Here is a 12,911-nt window from a genome sequence, read left to right as displayed (position 1 = left end):
GCTGTAAATTCTTTACTAGTTCATTTAACACCTTCACTCCCGCCTCGGAAGTTTGGAGTCGGATTCGACGGTTATCAGGCGTGCTTAGTTTCTCGCCGGTCTCTGGGCTCACTGTCGCGTGTGATACGTTAGTGGACCCCGTCGCAATTTCTAACTCATTGGGTCAACACTTTGCCGAGATTTCGAGCTCTTCAAATTACCCGCCAGCGTTTCTCCCGAAGAAACGTGCAGCGAAAGTGCAACCTCTTGCTTCCTCCTCTCAAAATCGCGAAAGCTATAATTCTGTTTTCTCCATGCGGGAACTCCAACATGCACTCTCTTCTTCTCGCTCCTCCGCTCCAGGACCGGATGGTATCCACATCCAAATGTTGCTGCATTTATCAACCCATAGTCTGCCTTACCTCCTTCGCCTTCATAATCGAATTTGGACCGCCAGTACTTTACCCAGACGATGGCGCGAAGCTATCTTCGTTCCTGTTCCGAAACGTGGAAAGGACAAACATCTCCCCTCTAGCTATCGCCCCATTTCTCTCACGAGTAGTGTATGTAAGGTTTTGGAGCGTATGGTGAATTGCCGTTCAGCTTGGTGGCTGGAGTCCCGCAGTCTTTTAACACCTGCCCAATGCGGATTCCGAAAGCATCGTTCTGCAGTTGACCATTTTGTTGCTCTCTCCACTTATATCATGAACAATTTTCTCCGGAAACGCCAAACAGTAGCAACTGGAGAGAGCATACGATACCTGTTGGAGGACAGGCATCCTCCGCACACTGTTCTGTTGGGGGCTTTCGAGGCCGGCTGCCCCTTTTTCTTCGCGAATTTATGGCAGAGCGCACATTTAGGGTGCGGGTGAACACTACTCTCTCCCGCACTTTCTCCCAAGAAAACGGGGTACCCCAGGGCTCCGTGCTAAGTGTTGTACTGTTTGCTATTGCCATAAATCCACTTATGGATTGTCTCCTTCCTGATGTCTCGGGCTCCCTCTTTGTGGACGATTTTGCGATCTACTACAGCTCTCAACGGACCAGCCTTCTTGAACGACGTCTTAAAGGATGTCTCGATCGCCTCTACTCTTCGAGCATCGAAACAGGCTTCCGTTTTTCTCCTAGTAAGACCGTTTGTGTTAATTTTTGGCGACGTAAGGAGATTCTTCCGCCTTCCTTACATATAGGACCTGTCAACCTTCTGTTTTCGGACGTCGCTAAATTCTTGGGTCTTATGCTTGACAGAAAACTGTGCTGGTCCTCCCATGTTCCCTATCTTTCGGCTCGCTGTCTGCGATCCCTCAACACCCTCCGTGTCCTGAATGGTACCTCCTGGGGAGCGGACCGAGTGGTCCTTCTCCGACTCTATGGCACCTTAGTGCGCTCGTAATTGGACTGTGGAAGTACAGTCTACTCCACTGCTCGGCCGTCTATTCTTCGGCGTCTCGACTCTATCCACCACCGTGGATTGCGTTTAGTGTCTGGAGCTTTTTACACCAGCCGTGTGGAAAGCCTTTGTTGAGACTGCTGAACCTCCGCTGTCCTATCGGCGAGCTGTCCTTCTGAGTCGTTATGCTAGCCATCTGTCTTCCATGCCTGCTAATCCGGCCCATGACATATTTTTTCGACGCCTCCTTGGATGTAGGTTATGCAGGCCGCCCTTCCTCCCTACTACCACCGGGAGTCCGCTTCCGTCAACTGCTCCATTCTTTCCTTCCGCTTTCCTAAAACCTTCTTGAGAACTTGGGGTACAACACCGCCTTGGCTCCGTCCCCGGATCTGCCTGCTCCGTGACCTTTGTCTATTTCCCAAGGATGGTACCCCTTCACTTGTTTATCGTCGGGCATTTGCTGCTCTATGTGCACAAACGAAGGAAGCCACGTTTATTTACACTGATGGCTCGAAAACATCGTTAGGTGAAGGGAGTACCTATATTGTTGGCGACACCCCAAATCGATTTCGGCTTCCTGACCAGGGTTCGGTTTATACTCCGGAGCTTCACGCTGTTCTCCAGGCTGTCCACTACATCCGCCGCCATCAGCGGATACAGTACGTTATCTGCTCAGATTCTCTCAGCTCTCTCCTCAGTCTCCAAGCTCTTTACCCTGTGCACCCTCTGGTCCACCGGATTCAGGACTGTCTGCGCTTGCTCCACCTGGGGGGCGTCTCGGTGGCGTTCCTCTGGCTCCCGGGACACGCTGGTATCTGTGGGAATGAGGCGGCCGATATAGCGGCCAAGGCTGCAGTCTCTCTTCCTCGGCCAGCTATTCAGTCGCTTCCCTTTACCGATCTACGGAGCGGTTTATGTCGAAAAGTTGCTCATTTATGGCATGCGCATTGGTCAACACTTCCCCATAATAAATTGCGGGAAGTGAAAGCCCTTCCTTGCGCTTGGACCTCTTCCTCCCGAACGCGTCGTCAGCAGGAGGCAATTTTAACTGGCCTCCGGATAGGGCACTGTCTTTTTAGCCATCAACATATTTGAAGCGGCGCTTCTCCCCTACTCTTACCGTCCACAGCTGAGAGCAGTGGGGACAGACACCTTTTAATTGAGTGCCCCTATTTTACTCCGTTACGCGCCCGTCTACAGCTGTCGCCTGATATATCGTCCATTTTAGAAGATGACACGCGCTCGGCCGATCGCGTTCTCGAATTTATTAGTGCCAGTGAGATGTCAGTCATTTGAAGCTCTTTTTGGGGACAACCAACCCCTTTCTGTAGTGGATTTTTAAGCTTTCCTTCTGGTTTGTTTCTCCAATTTTTCGAGTTTCGTTCCCATTGCTGCTGCTTTCCATTTTCGTTTTTTACCGTTTCCTAAGTCAGACAGGGCGCTAATGACCATAGCAGTTTTGCGCCACAAAAAACAAAAAAAAAATTATCATGGTTTTACTTTTGTTGATAATCATCTTATCCTCCTTTCAAGATCCTGTCCATTCCGTTCAACTGCTCTCCTAAGTCCTTTGCTATCTGACAGAATTACAATGTCATCGGCGAACCTCATAGTTTTTATTTCTTCTCCATGGATTTTAATACCTACTCCAACTTTTTTGTTTCCTTTACTGCTTGCTCGATATATAGATTGAATAACATATTGAATAACATCGGGGATGGGCTACAACCCTGTCTCACTCCCTTCCCAACCACTGCTTCCCTTTCATGCCCCTCCACCCTTCTTTACAGACGAATGGAAAAACTGGTAGAAGCGGACCACGGGGAAGATCAGTTTGGATTCCGTAGAAATGTTGGAACACGTGAGACAATACTAACCTTACGACTTATCTTAGAAGAAAGATTAAGGAAAGGCAAACCTACGTTTCTAGCATTTGTAGACTTAGAGAAAGCTTTTGACAACGTTAACTGGAATACTCTTTCAAATTCTGAAGGTGGCAGGGGTAAAATACAGGGAGCGAAAGGCTATTTACAATTTGTACAGAAACCAGATGGCAGTTATAAGAGTTGAGGGACATGAAAGGGAAGCAGTGGTTGGGAAGGGAGTAAGACAGGGTTGTAGCTTCTCCCCGATGTTATTCAATTTGTATATTGAGCAAGCAGTAAAGGAAACAAAAGAAAAATTCGGAGTAGGTATTAAAATTCATGGAGAAGAAGTAAAAACTTTGAGGTTCGCCGATGACATTGTAATTCTGTCAGAGACAGCAAAGGACTTGGAAGAGCAGTTCAACGGAATGGACGGTGTCTTGAAAGGAGGATATAAGATGAACATCAACAAAAACAAAACGAGGATAATGGAATGTAGTCAAATTAAATCGGGTGTTGCTGAGGGGATTAGATTAGGAAATTAGACACTTAAAGTAGTAAAGGAGTTTTGCTATTTAGGGAGCAAAATAACTGATGGTCGAAGTAGAGAGGATATAAAATGTAGACTGGCAATGGCAAGGAAATCGTTTCTGAAGAAGAGGAATTTGTTAACATCGAGTATAGATTTAAGTGTCAGGAAGTCGTTTCTGAAAGTATTTGTATGGAGTGTAGCCATGTATGGAAGTGAAACATGGACGATAAACAGTTTGGACAAGAAGAGAATAGAAGCTTTCAAAATGTGGTGCTACAGAAGAATGCTGAAGATAAGGTGGGTAGATCACATAACTAATAAGGAGGTATTGAATAGGATTGGGGAGAAGAGAAGTTTGTGGCACAACTTGACCAGAAGAAGGGATCGGTTGGTAGGACATGTTTTGAGGCATCAAGGGATCACAAATTTAGCATTGGAGGGCAGCGTGGAGGGTAAAAATCGTAGAGGGAGACCAAGAGATCAATACACTAAGCAGATTCAGAAGGATGTAGGTTGCAGTAGGTACTGGGAGATCAAGCAGCTTGCACAGGATAGAGCAGCATGGAGAGCTGCATCAAACCAGTCTCACGACTGAAGACGACAACAACAACAACAACAACAACAACAACAAGAATGGTTGTAGGGTCAGTATTGCCTCACGTGTTCCTGTATTTCTACGGAATCCAAACTGATCTTCCCCGAGGTCGGCTTCTACCAGTTTTTCAATTCGTCTGCCAAGAATTCGCGTTAGTATTTTGCAGCTGTGACTTATTAAACCGATTGTTCGGTAATTTTCAAATCTGTCAACACCTGCTTTCTTTGGGATTGGATTTATTATATTATTCTTGAATTCTGAGGGTATTTCGCCTATCTCATACATCTTGCTTACCAGATAGTAGTTCTGTCAGGACTGGCTCTCCCAAGGCCGTCAGTAGTTCTAATGGAATGTTGTCTACTCCCGGGGCCTTGTTTCGACTCAGGTCTTTCAGTGCTCTGTCAAACTCTTCACCCCCCCTGCGGGTCCGGGGATTAGAATAGGCCCGAGGTATTCCTGCCTGTCGTAAGAGGCGACTAAAAGGAGTCCATCCCCCTCACGGGGGTAGTTAGCGCCTGCGTCCGGAGACGGACGGTTTCACGACCTATAATCGTGGTCTTTTTGGTTTTTCCTTCTCGTTTCTTCCTTCCTTTTGTTGGTTCCTTTCTTTGCTCTTCTCCACTTCACTGTCTTCCTTACTTTTTCCCTTGACTTCTCCTTGCCTTCTTCTCCTTGCCTTCTCCTTGCCTCCTTCTCCTTGCTTTCTCATTGCCTTCTTCTCCTTGCCTTCTCTGGTCTCCGCCTCGGCGTTTGAGACAGTCTGTCCTCTTTCTCCCTCTCTCTTCTTTTTCCTCTTCTTCCTTCCTCCCTGTGCGTGTCTGAAGGCCGACCCACGCGTTCGCACGCGTAGCTGGTGACGGGGTAACGCGTAAGTCCCCGCCCTGGGTAGACATGTAAGGCACGCGCGTACCCCCTGGTAAAGGCCAGGCCCGGGGAGGGGTGATTGCCTGAGCTGATACCTTCTGACCATGCCGATTGGTCCCTCCGTCTGTTTCTCGGGAGGTGTGACCTGAGGTGTAAACATTCACCTAAGGCGGGAGTGCCCTCTGAGAGGGTCCCCACAAGGAAGGAGCGCGCCATCGGAGACGCTGGCAATCATGGGGGATTCCTCCGCAATGGATTCTACTCCATCGCTTTAGACTTCGACCCACAAACGGAAACGTGACCAGCCAACAGTGACAAAAATACTACCGCCTGCCCCACAGTTCCTCGTAGTTTCTCGATCTGAGGACGGAAAGGATTTTTCCTCTGTCAACCCTTTCGTTATCCAGAAGGGCGTAGATGCCATAGCCGGATCTGTCAAATCTTGTACCAGGTTGCGTAACGGTACCTTATTACTAGAAACTGAGAGTGCCTTTCAGGCACGAAAACTGCTTCGGGCCACACTCTTGTACACGTTCCCTGTCCGGGTGGAGGCCCACCGCACCTTGAATTCGTCTCGTGGTGTAGTCTATAGTAGCTCTCTCGACGGATTGACTGACGAGGAGCTTCAATCTTTCCTCGCTGAGCAGGGCGTGACGGCTGTCCATCGGGTCATGAAAAAGGTCAACAATGACCTTGTACCGACCCGGACACTTTTCTTAACCTTCGATAGTGTTAAGCTGCTATCGCGCATCAAGGCGGGCTACGAGGTTATTTCTGTTCGCCCCTATGTCCCGACGCCTACGCGCTGCTACCAGTGTCAGCGTTTCAATCACACTCGACAGTCTTGTTCCAATGCGGCTAAATGTGTCACTTGTGGCAGGGATGCCCATGAGGGTGACTGTCCACCTCCGTCTCCTCGTTGTGTGAACTGTCAGGGTGACCATGCCGCATCCTCCCGCGACTGTCCTGTCTATAAGGAAGAACGCTGTATCCAGGAAATTCGAGTCAAAGAGAAAGTGTCCACCTCGGCTGCTCGCAAGCTATTGGCTAGTAGGAAGCCCACGCTGCTCCCAGCGGGGAAATACAGCACTGTCCTCGCCTCTCCTCGGACTACCCGGGAGGTAGCAACCCAGACATGCGATCTGACCTTCAGCACCACGGTCGTCCGTTCGGCCAGTGCTAAGATCGCGCGGTCGACGTCTCCTCTTCGTCCCATCACCCCACAGACACCAGCCCCTTCATCAGCTTCTGCTAAGACGAAGACCCAGAAGTCAGATGCACGGGCCTTCAAGAAGGAACCGTCCCGTGCAGACTTCCTACGTACCTCGACCTCCCAGCCTTCGTCCGGTACTTCCACCAAACGACCATCCAAGAAGGCTAATAGGAAGCACAGTTCTCCTTCTCCGCCACGGCGCATTTCTTCTCCTGCGCCACCCAGCGGTTGCCGCCCCAGGCCGTCATCCCTTTCGCCTGGCCGCACCGCTGGTAGCCGAACATCTGGCCGTTCACCGGCGGAGGAAGCTCCCCCTCCCGGCCATCTTCCCAAGATGGCCGATGAACCTATAGAACCAATGGACGATGACTGTCCGCCTACTGATAGCGGCGGCAGTGCTCGCTCGAAGCCAGGCCCTCAGCGGCCTTCGAGGTGACCCCTTCTCTCATCTTCCTTTTCTTCCGATGGCACTTATTAACTGGAATATTCGCAGCGTTCGCTCCAACCGAGAGGACTTGAAGTTGCTGCTCCGCTCGCATCGTCCGCTCGTCGTAGCCCTCCAGGAAACGAAGCTACGCCCATGCAATCAAATTGCCTTGGCACACTACACCTCTGTGCGTTTTGACCTACCCCCTGTGGTAAGTATCCCAGCTCATGGAGGGGTTATGTTGCTGGTCCGGGATGATATTTACTACGATCCCATCACGTTGCACACCGGCCTGCAGGCAGTTGCCATCCGCATTACTCTCCCCACTTTTACGTTTTCCTTTTGTACCGTTTACGCTCCATCGTCATCTGCCGTTACCAGGGCAGACATGACGCAACTTGTTGCTCAGCTACCTGCACCATTTTTGTTAACTGGAGACTTCAATGCCCACCATCCTCTTTGGGGCTCTCCAGCATCCTGCCCGAGGGGCTCCTTGTTAGCAGACCTTTTCAACCAGCTCAATCTTGTCTGCCTCAATACTGGCGCCCCTACTTTTCTTTCGGACACATCTCATACCTATTCCCATTTAGACCTCTCTATATGTACTCCCCAACTTGCACGCCGGTTTGAGTGGTATGCCCTTGCTGATACATATTCGAGCGACCACTTCCCGTGTATTATCCATCTCCTGCAGCATACTCCCTCTCCGTGCTCCTCTCGTTGGACCATCTCCAAGGCAGACTGGGGGCTCTTCTCTTCCAGGGCGACCTTTCAGGATCAAACCTTCACAAGCTGCGATCGTCAGGTCGCACACCTCACGGAAGTCATTCTCGCTGCTGCTGAATATTCCATCCCTCACCCTACCTCTTCTCCACGTCGCGTACCGGTCCCCTGGTGGACCGCAGCATGTAGGGACGCTATACGTGCTCGTCGACGTGCTTTACGCACCTTTCAACGCCACCCTACAGTGGCGAATTGTATTAATTATAAACGATTACGTGCTCAGTGTCGTCGTATTATTAAGGAAAGCAAGAAAGCCAGCTGGGCTGCTTTCACCAGCACCTTCAACAGTTCTACTCCTTCTTCTGTTGTCTGGGGTAGCCTGCGCCGGCTATCTGGCACTAAGGTCCACTCCCCAATTTCTGGCTTGAAGGTCGCGAATGAAGTCCTTGTGGCCCCTGAGGCTGTCTCCAATGCCTTCGGCCGCTTTTTCGCCGAGGTTTCGAGCTCCGCTCATTACCACCCTGCCTTCCTCCCCCGCAAACAGGCCGAGGAGGCTAGGCCACGTGACTTCCGCTCCTCGAATTGTGAAAGTTATAATGCCCCATTCACCATGCGGGAACTCGAAACCGCACTTGGCCGATCACGGTCCTCCGCTCCAGGGCCTGATTCTATTCATATTCAGATGCTGAAGAACCTTTCTCCTGCGGGTAAAGGTTTTCTTCTTCGTACATACAATCGCATCTGGATTGAGGGACATGTTCCCGCATGCTGGCGCGAGTCTATTGTTGTCCCGATTCCTAAGCCGGGGAAGGACAAGCACTTGCCTTCCAGTTATCGACCTATCTCGCTTACCAGCTGTGTCTGTAAAGTGATGGAGCGAATGGTTAACTCTCGATTGGTTTGGCTGCTCGAGTCTCGACGCCTACTTACCAATGTACAATGTGGATTTCGAAGGCGCCGCTCTGCTGTCGACCATCTGGTTACCTTGTCGACCTTCATCATGAATAACTTCTTGCGGAAGCGCCCGACCGCGGCTGTGTTCTTTGATTTGGAGAAGGCTTACGACACCTGTTGGAGGGCGGGCATTCTCCGCACCATGCATACGTGGGGCTTTCGCGGTCGCCTCCCTCTTTTTATTCGTTCCTTTTTAATGGATCGACAGTTTCGGGTACGTGTGGGTTCTGTCCTGTCAGACACCTTTCGCCAGGAGAATGGGGTGCCACAGGGCTCAGTTTTGAGCGTCGCTCTCTTCGCCATCGCGATCAATCCAATAATGGATTGCCTCCCAGCTGATGTATCAGGCTCCCTTTTCGTGGACGATTTTACCATCTATTGCAGCGCGCAGTGTCCACGTGTCTTGGAGCGCTGTCTTCAGCGTTCTCTTGACCGTCTTTACTCCTGGAGTGTCGCCAATGGCTTCCGTTTTTCTGCCGAGAAGACGGTCTGTATTAACTTCTCGCGCTACAAAGTGTTTCTCCCACCGTCCTTACGACTCGGTCCCGTTGCTCTCCCACTCGTGGAGACAATCAAATTTTTAGGCCTTACCTTTGACAGGAAACTTAGCTGGTCTCCACATGTGTCATATTTGGCCGCCCGTTGTACCCGTTCTTTAAATGTCCTCCGTGTTCTCAGTGGTATGTCGTGGGGAGCGGATCGAACCGTCCTACTTCGCCTATATCGGTCGATCGTCCGCTCCAAGCTGGATTATGGGTGCTTCGTATACTCCTCCGCACGGCCATCCATCTTACGCCGCCTCAACTCCATACAACATCGGGGTTTACGACTTGCGATCGGAGCATTTTATACCAGTCCCGTAGAGAGTCTTCATGCTGACGCTGGCGAATTGCCACTCACCTACCGGCGCGATATACTGCTTTGTCGGTATGCCTGTCGGCTACTGTCAATGCCCGACCATCCTTCTTATCGTTCCTTTTTTGACGACTCTCTTGACCTTCAATACGGGTTGTATGTCTCTGCCTTGCTACCCCCTGGAGTTCGCTTTCGTCGCCTCCTTCAACACCTTCATTTTTCACTCCCTGCAACCTTTCGAGTGGGCGAGAGCCGCACGCCACCTTGGCTCCAGGCTCAGGTCCGCGTTCACCTCGACCTCAGCTCGCTCCCAAAAGAGGTCACCCCCGGTTCGGTCTACCGCTCCCGTTTTTTGGAACTTCGTTCGAAGTTCAACAACATGACTTTCATTTATACAGATGGCTCTAAGACCAATGACGGGGTCGGGTGTTCCTTTATTGTCGGGGCACAAAGTTTCCAATACCGGCTCCACGGCCATTGTTCGGTCTTCACGGCTGAGCTCTTTGCCCTCTACCAGGCTGTTCTGTACATCTGCCGCCACCGACATTCTGCTTATGTCATCTGCTCAGATTCCCTGAGCGCCATCCAGAGCCTCAGTGATCCGTACCCGGTTCACCCTTTCGTACACCGGATCCAACGCTCTCTTCAGCAGCTGGTGGACGTCGGTACGCCGGTTAGCTTTATGTGGGTTCCTGGCCATGTCGGTATCCCTGGGAACGAAGCTGCAGATGCCGCGGCCAAGGCTGCGGTCCTCCAGCCTCGGACAGCTTCTTGTTGTGTCCCTTCGTCCGATTTTAGCAGGGTCATTTGTCGGCGCGTTGTGTCGCTGTGGCATGCCGATTGGGCTGCACTTACCGACAACAAGCTTCGGGCCTTAAAACCTCTTCCCTTGTCTTGGACGACGTCCTCACGCCCTTCTCGGCGGGAGGAGGTCGTTTTAGCAAGTTTAAGAATTGGACACTGCCGGTTCAGCCATCGCCATCTGCTGACGGCTGCGCCGGCGCCGTTCTGCCCATGTGGGCACTTGCTGACAGTTCGTCACATTTTAATGTCCTGTCCCGATCTTAAAACACTGCGCCTCGATCTTAACCTGCCTACTACTTTAGATGCCATTTTAGCGGATGACCCACGAGCAGCTGCTCGTGTTCTTTGTTTTATCAATTTGACAAACCTCGCTAAGGCCATTTGATGATGTTTTTTAATCCTATGCCTGTCAGTCTGTCTTTTATTGTGTTTTCCCTTTTAGTTGTTGTTGTCAACTTGTGCCTCGCGGTGCATTCTTAGAGTAGTCAGGGCGCTAATGACCATTGAAGTTGTGCGCCCGAAAACCACAAAAAAAAAAAAAAAAAACTCTTCACGCAGTATCATATCTCCCATTTCATCTTCTTCTACATGCTCTTCCATTTCCATAATATTGTCCTCAAGTACATCGCCCTTGTATAGACCCTCTATATACTCCTTCCACCTTTCTGCTTTCCCTTCTTTGCTTAGAACAGAGTTTCCATCTGAGCTCTTGATATTCATACAAGTGCCTCTTTCCTCCAATGGTCTCTTTAATTTTTCTGTAGGCAATATCTATCTTGCCCACTAGTGATATAAGCCTCTACATCCTTAAATTTGTCTTCCAGCCATCCCTGCTTAGTGATTTTGCACTTCCTGTCGATCTCATTTTTGAGATGTTTGTATTCCTTTTTGCATGCTTCATTTACTGCATTTTTGTATTTTCTCCTTTCATCAATTAAATTTAATATCTCTTCTGTTATCCAAGGATTTCTATTAGCCCTCGTCGTAATATACTATGAAATATTAATTACCACGTAAAATGACATTCCATTATGTCACCAGTCTTCTAACCACATGGGGCAAGCTGTAAATTCCTGTCCAGTGCTAGACACCCCCTCCTCGCCCTCGTGCCCCACCCAAGTTCTCTGTGGACACCCCTCAAAGTACAGGCTCAGGGCCAGAAGTGTTTCACTTTGTCTCCACGTCACACTCAGTATTATGGTGGTAGGCTGCGTATCATTAAACCGAAATAACCTTTGCGGACAGTTTCAGTAACCTAAGATACGCAGTTCGGATCGGTTTCGTACAGGAGCGAAAAGCTCACTGGTCCAAAGGAATGAAGTGTTTTAAATATTGATTCGTATCGTTGTTACTCCTACAGGATGCCGGCAGAGCCACCTAAAGAGCAGCAGGAATCGTCAGAGCATCCAGTGTGGCAAGAGCCAGGTCAGGGGACAAGTCAGGGTCAAGAGGTGGCCCCAGCTGCCAGCACACTCGAGCCTCCAGCTCCGGTGGCCGCCTCAGCGTACGGCGAGCAGCAGGAGCAGGAGCAGCAGAAAGCACAGGCAGGGCACAGTGCGCAGCTGGGCGAGCAGCAGGCAGGAGGGCGGGGGAGGGCAGCGCTGGCGGAGGGCAGCGACCAGCGAGTGCCAGAGGTTGACGTACCACCGGGGCAGGACTCGCCCGGGGCGGAGCGGAAGCCGGCTACGAAGCGCAAGAGCACCGACAGCCCGCACGAGCTGACCCCGACCAAGAGGGGCCGCAAGTGAAGGCGGCGTGCCCAGCAGACACCTTGCGGCTGCACACTATTTTTAGACGTAATCCATCAATTTTTAAAATTTCATTAAACTTTATTCTAAATTTTTCAAAAAGTTAACGAAGCTTTTGGCAAATTTTATTGACTATCATTGCTACAGATGAAAGTAAATTCGTGTTGAGCCCATTTGTCTGTCACATTCTATACAATTTAAAAAAATGTACGTTTTATTAAAACAGTCTGTAGCAAGTGCACGAAGAGAAACAAAACTTTATCGATAATTCTTAGTTGCTTAATCCTGTGCAGAGCCGTTTAAAAATTAACAAGTTTTTGTACTTCACGTGTAACTTACTACTTACCTGTGGTGAATAAACATCTACAAATTTTGCTTCACCTGAAACTGAGTGGTAATGTCCCTAGTCGAATTCCTTGTAATTATCCCAGTACAATGAACTGAAAAGTAAAGGTACTTCAGAGAGCAGTTTTGATGATACAGGCTCACCTCTCTTCCCTGTTGACTCTGTATAGTCCTTTACCTTTATGAACTGTAGCTGAAGCTGGTTCATAATTACCTCGGTTGAATAAATGTCATTAGTACATCTGTCGCTCAAATGGAGTCAAAAACTGTCGAAACCAGATTACCAGACAACTGACGACTGGCGGGACAATTAGTGTTGTTGGAATAGTTTTCCTCCGTAAAAAATTTCCTACACGATTTTGAAGGCTCATATCTTTTCTCCTCCTCGTTCAAACTGAGAGAACGCCACACATACTTAAGGAACCCTTGTTCAAATTTCACTGTTTCATGCACGCCATGTTAACTTATTTGATGTCTATGTAGCACTATACCCCACTTTGAATCCTTCAAACTTAATTTCCAGACTTGGCGAAAGGCACAAGGTGATTATGTTCTCATATCCGGTGGTAGAAATTAGCGAATAAATTTAATTCGGTATTTTTCTTTTAACTCTC

The 12,911-nt window shown here is 49.6% G+C and overlaps 1 protein-coding gene across 1 annotated transcript in view; it reads left to right on the top strand.

Moving 5' to 3' along the window:
* Positions 1–11,952, top strand: part of LOC126195786 (fibrous sheath CABYR-binding protein-like) — a 151,025-nt gene extending 139,073 nt beyond the window's left edge. Inside the window, exons 7-8 of the mRNA XM_049934420.1 lie at positions 11,565–11,694; positions 11,767–11,952. Coding sequence (XP_049790377.1) covers positions 11,565–11,694; positions 11,767–11,952 — 316 coding nt within the window. The remainder of the gene's footprint in view (positions 1–11,564; positions 11,695–11,766) is intronic.
* The last annotated feature ends 959 nt before the right edge of the window (positions 11,953–12,911 follow it).

Source organism: Schistocerca nitens, chromosome 7, assembly GCF_023898315.1.
Source record: "Schistocerca nitens isolate TAMUIC-IGC-003100 chromosome 7, iqSchNite1.1, whole genome shotgun sequence".
NCBI lineage: Eukaryota > Metazoa > Arthropoda > Insecta > Orthoptera > Acrididae > Schistocerca > Schistocerca nitens.
The sequence above is the reverse complement of the archived record's forward strand: the minus strand, read 5'-3'. Positions and strand labels throughout refer to the sequence as shown.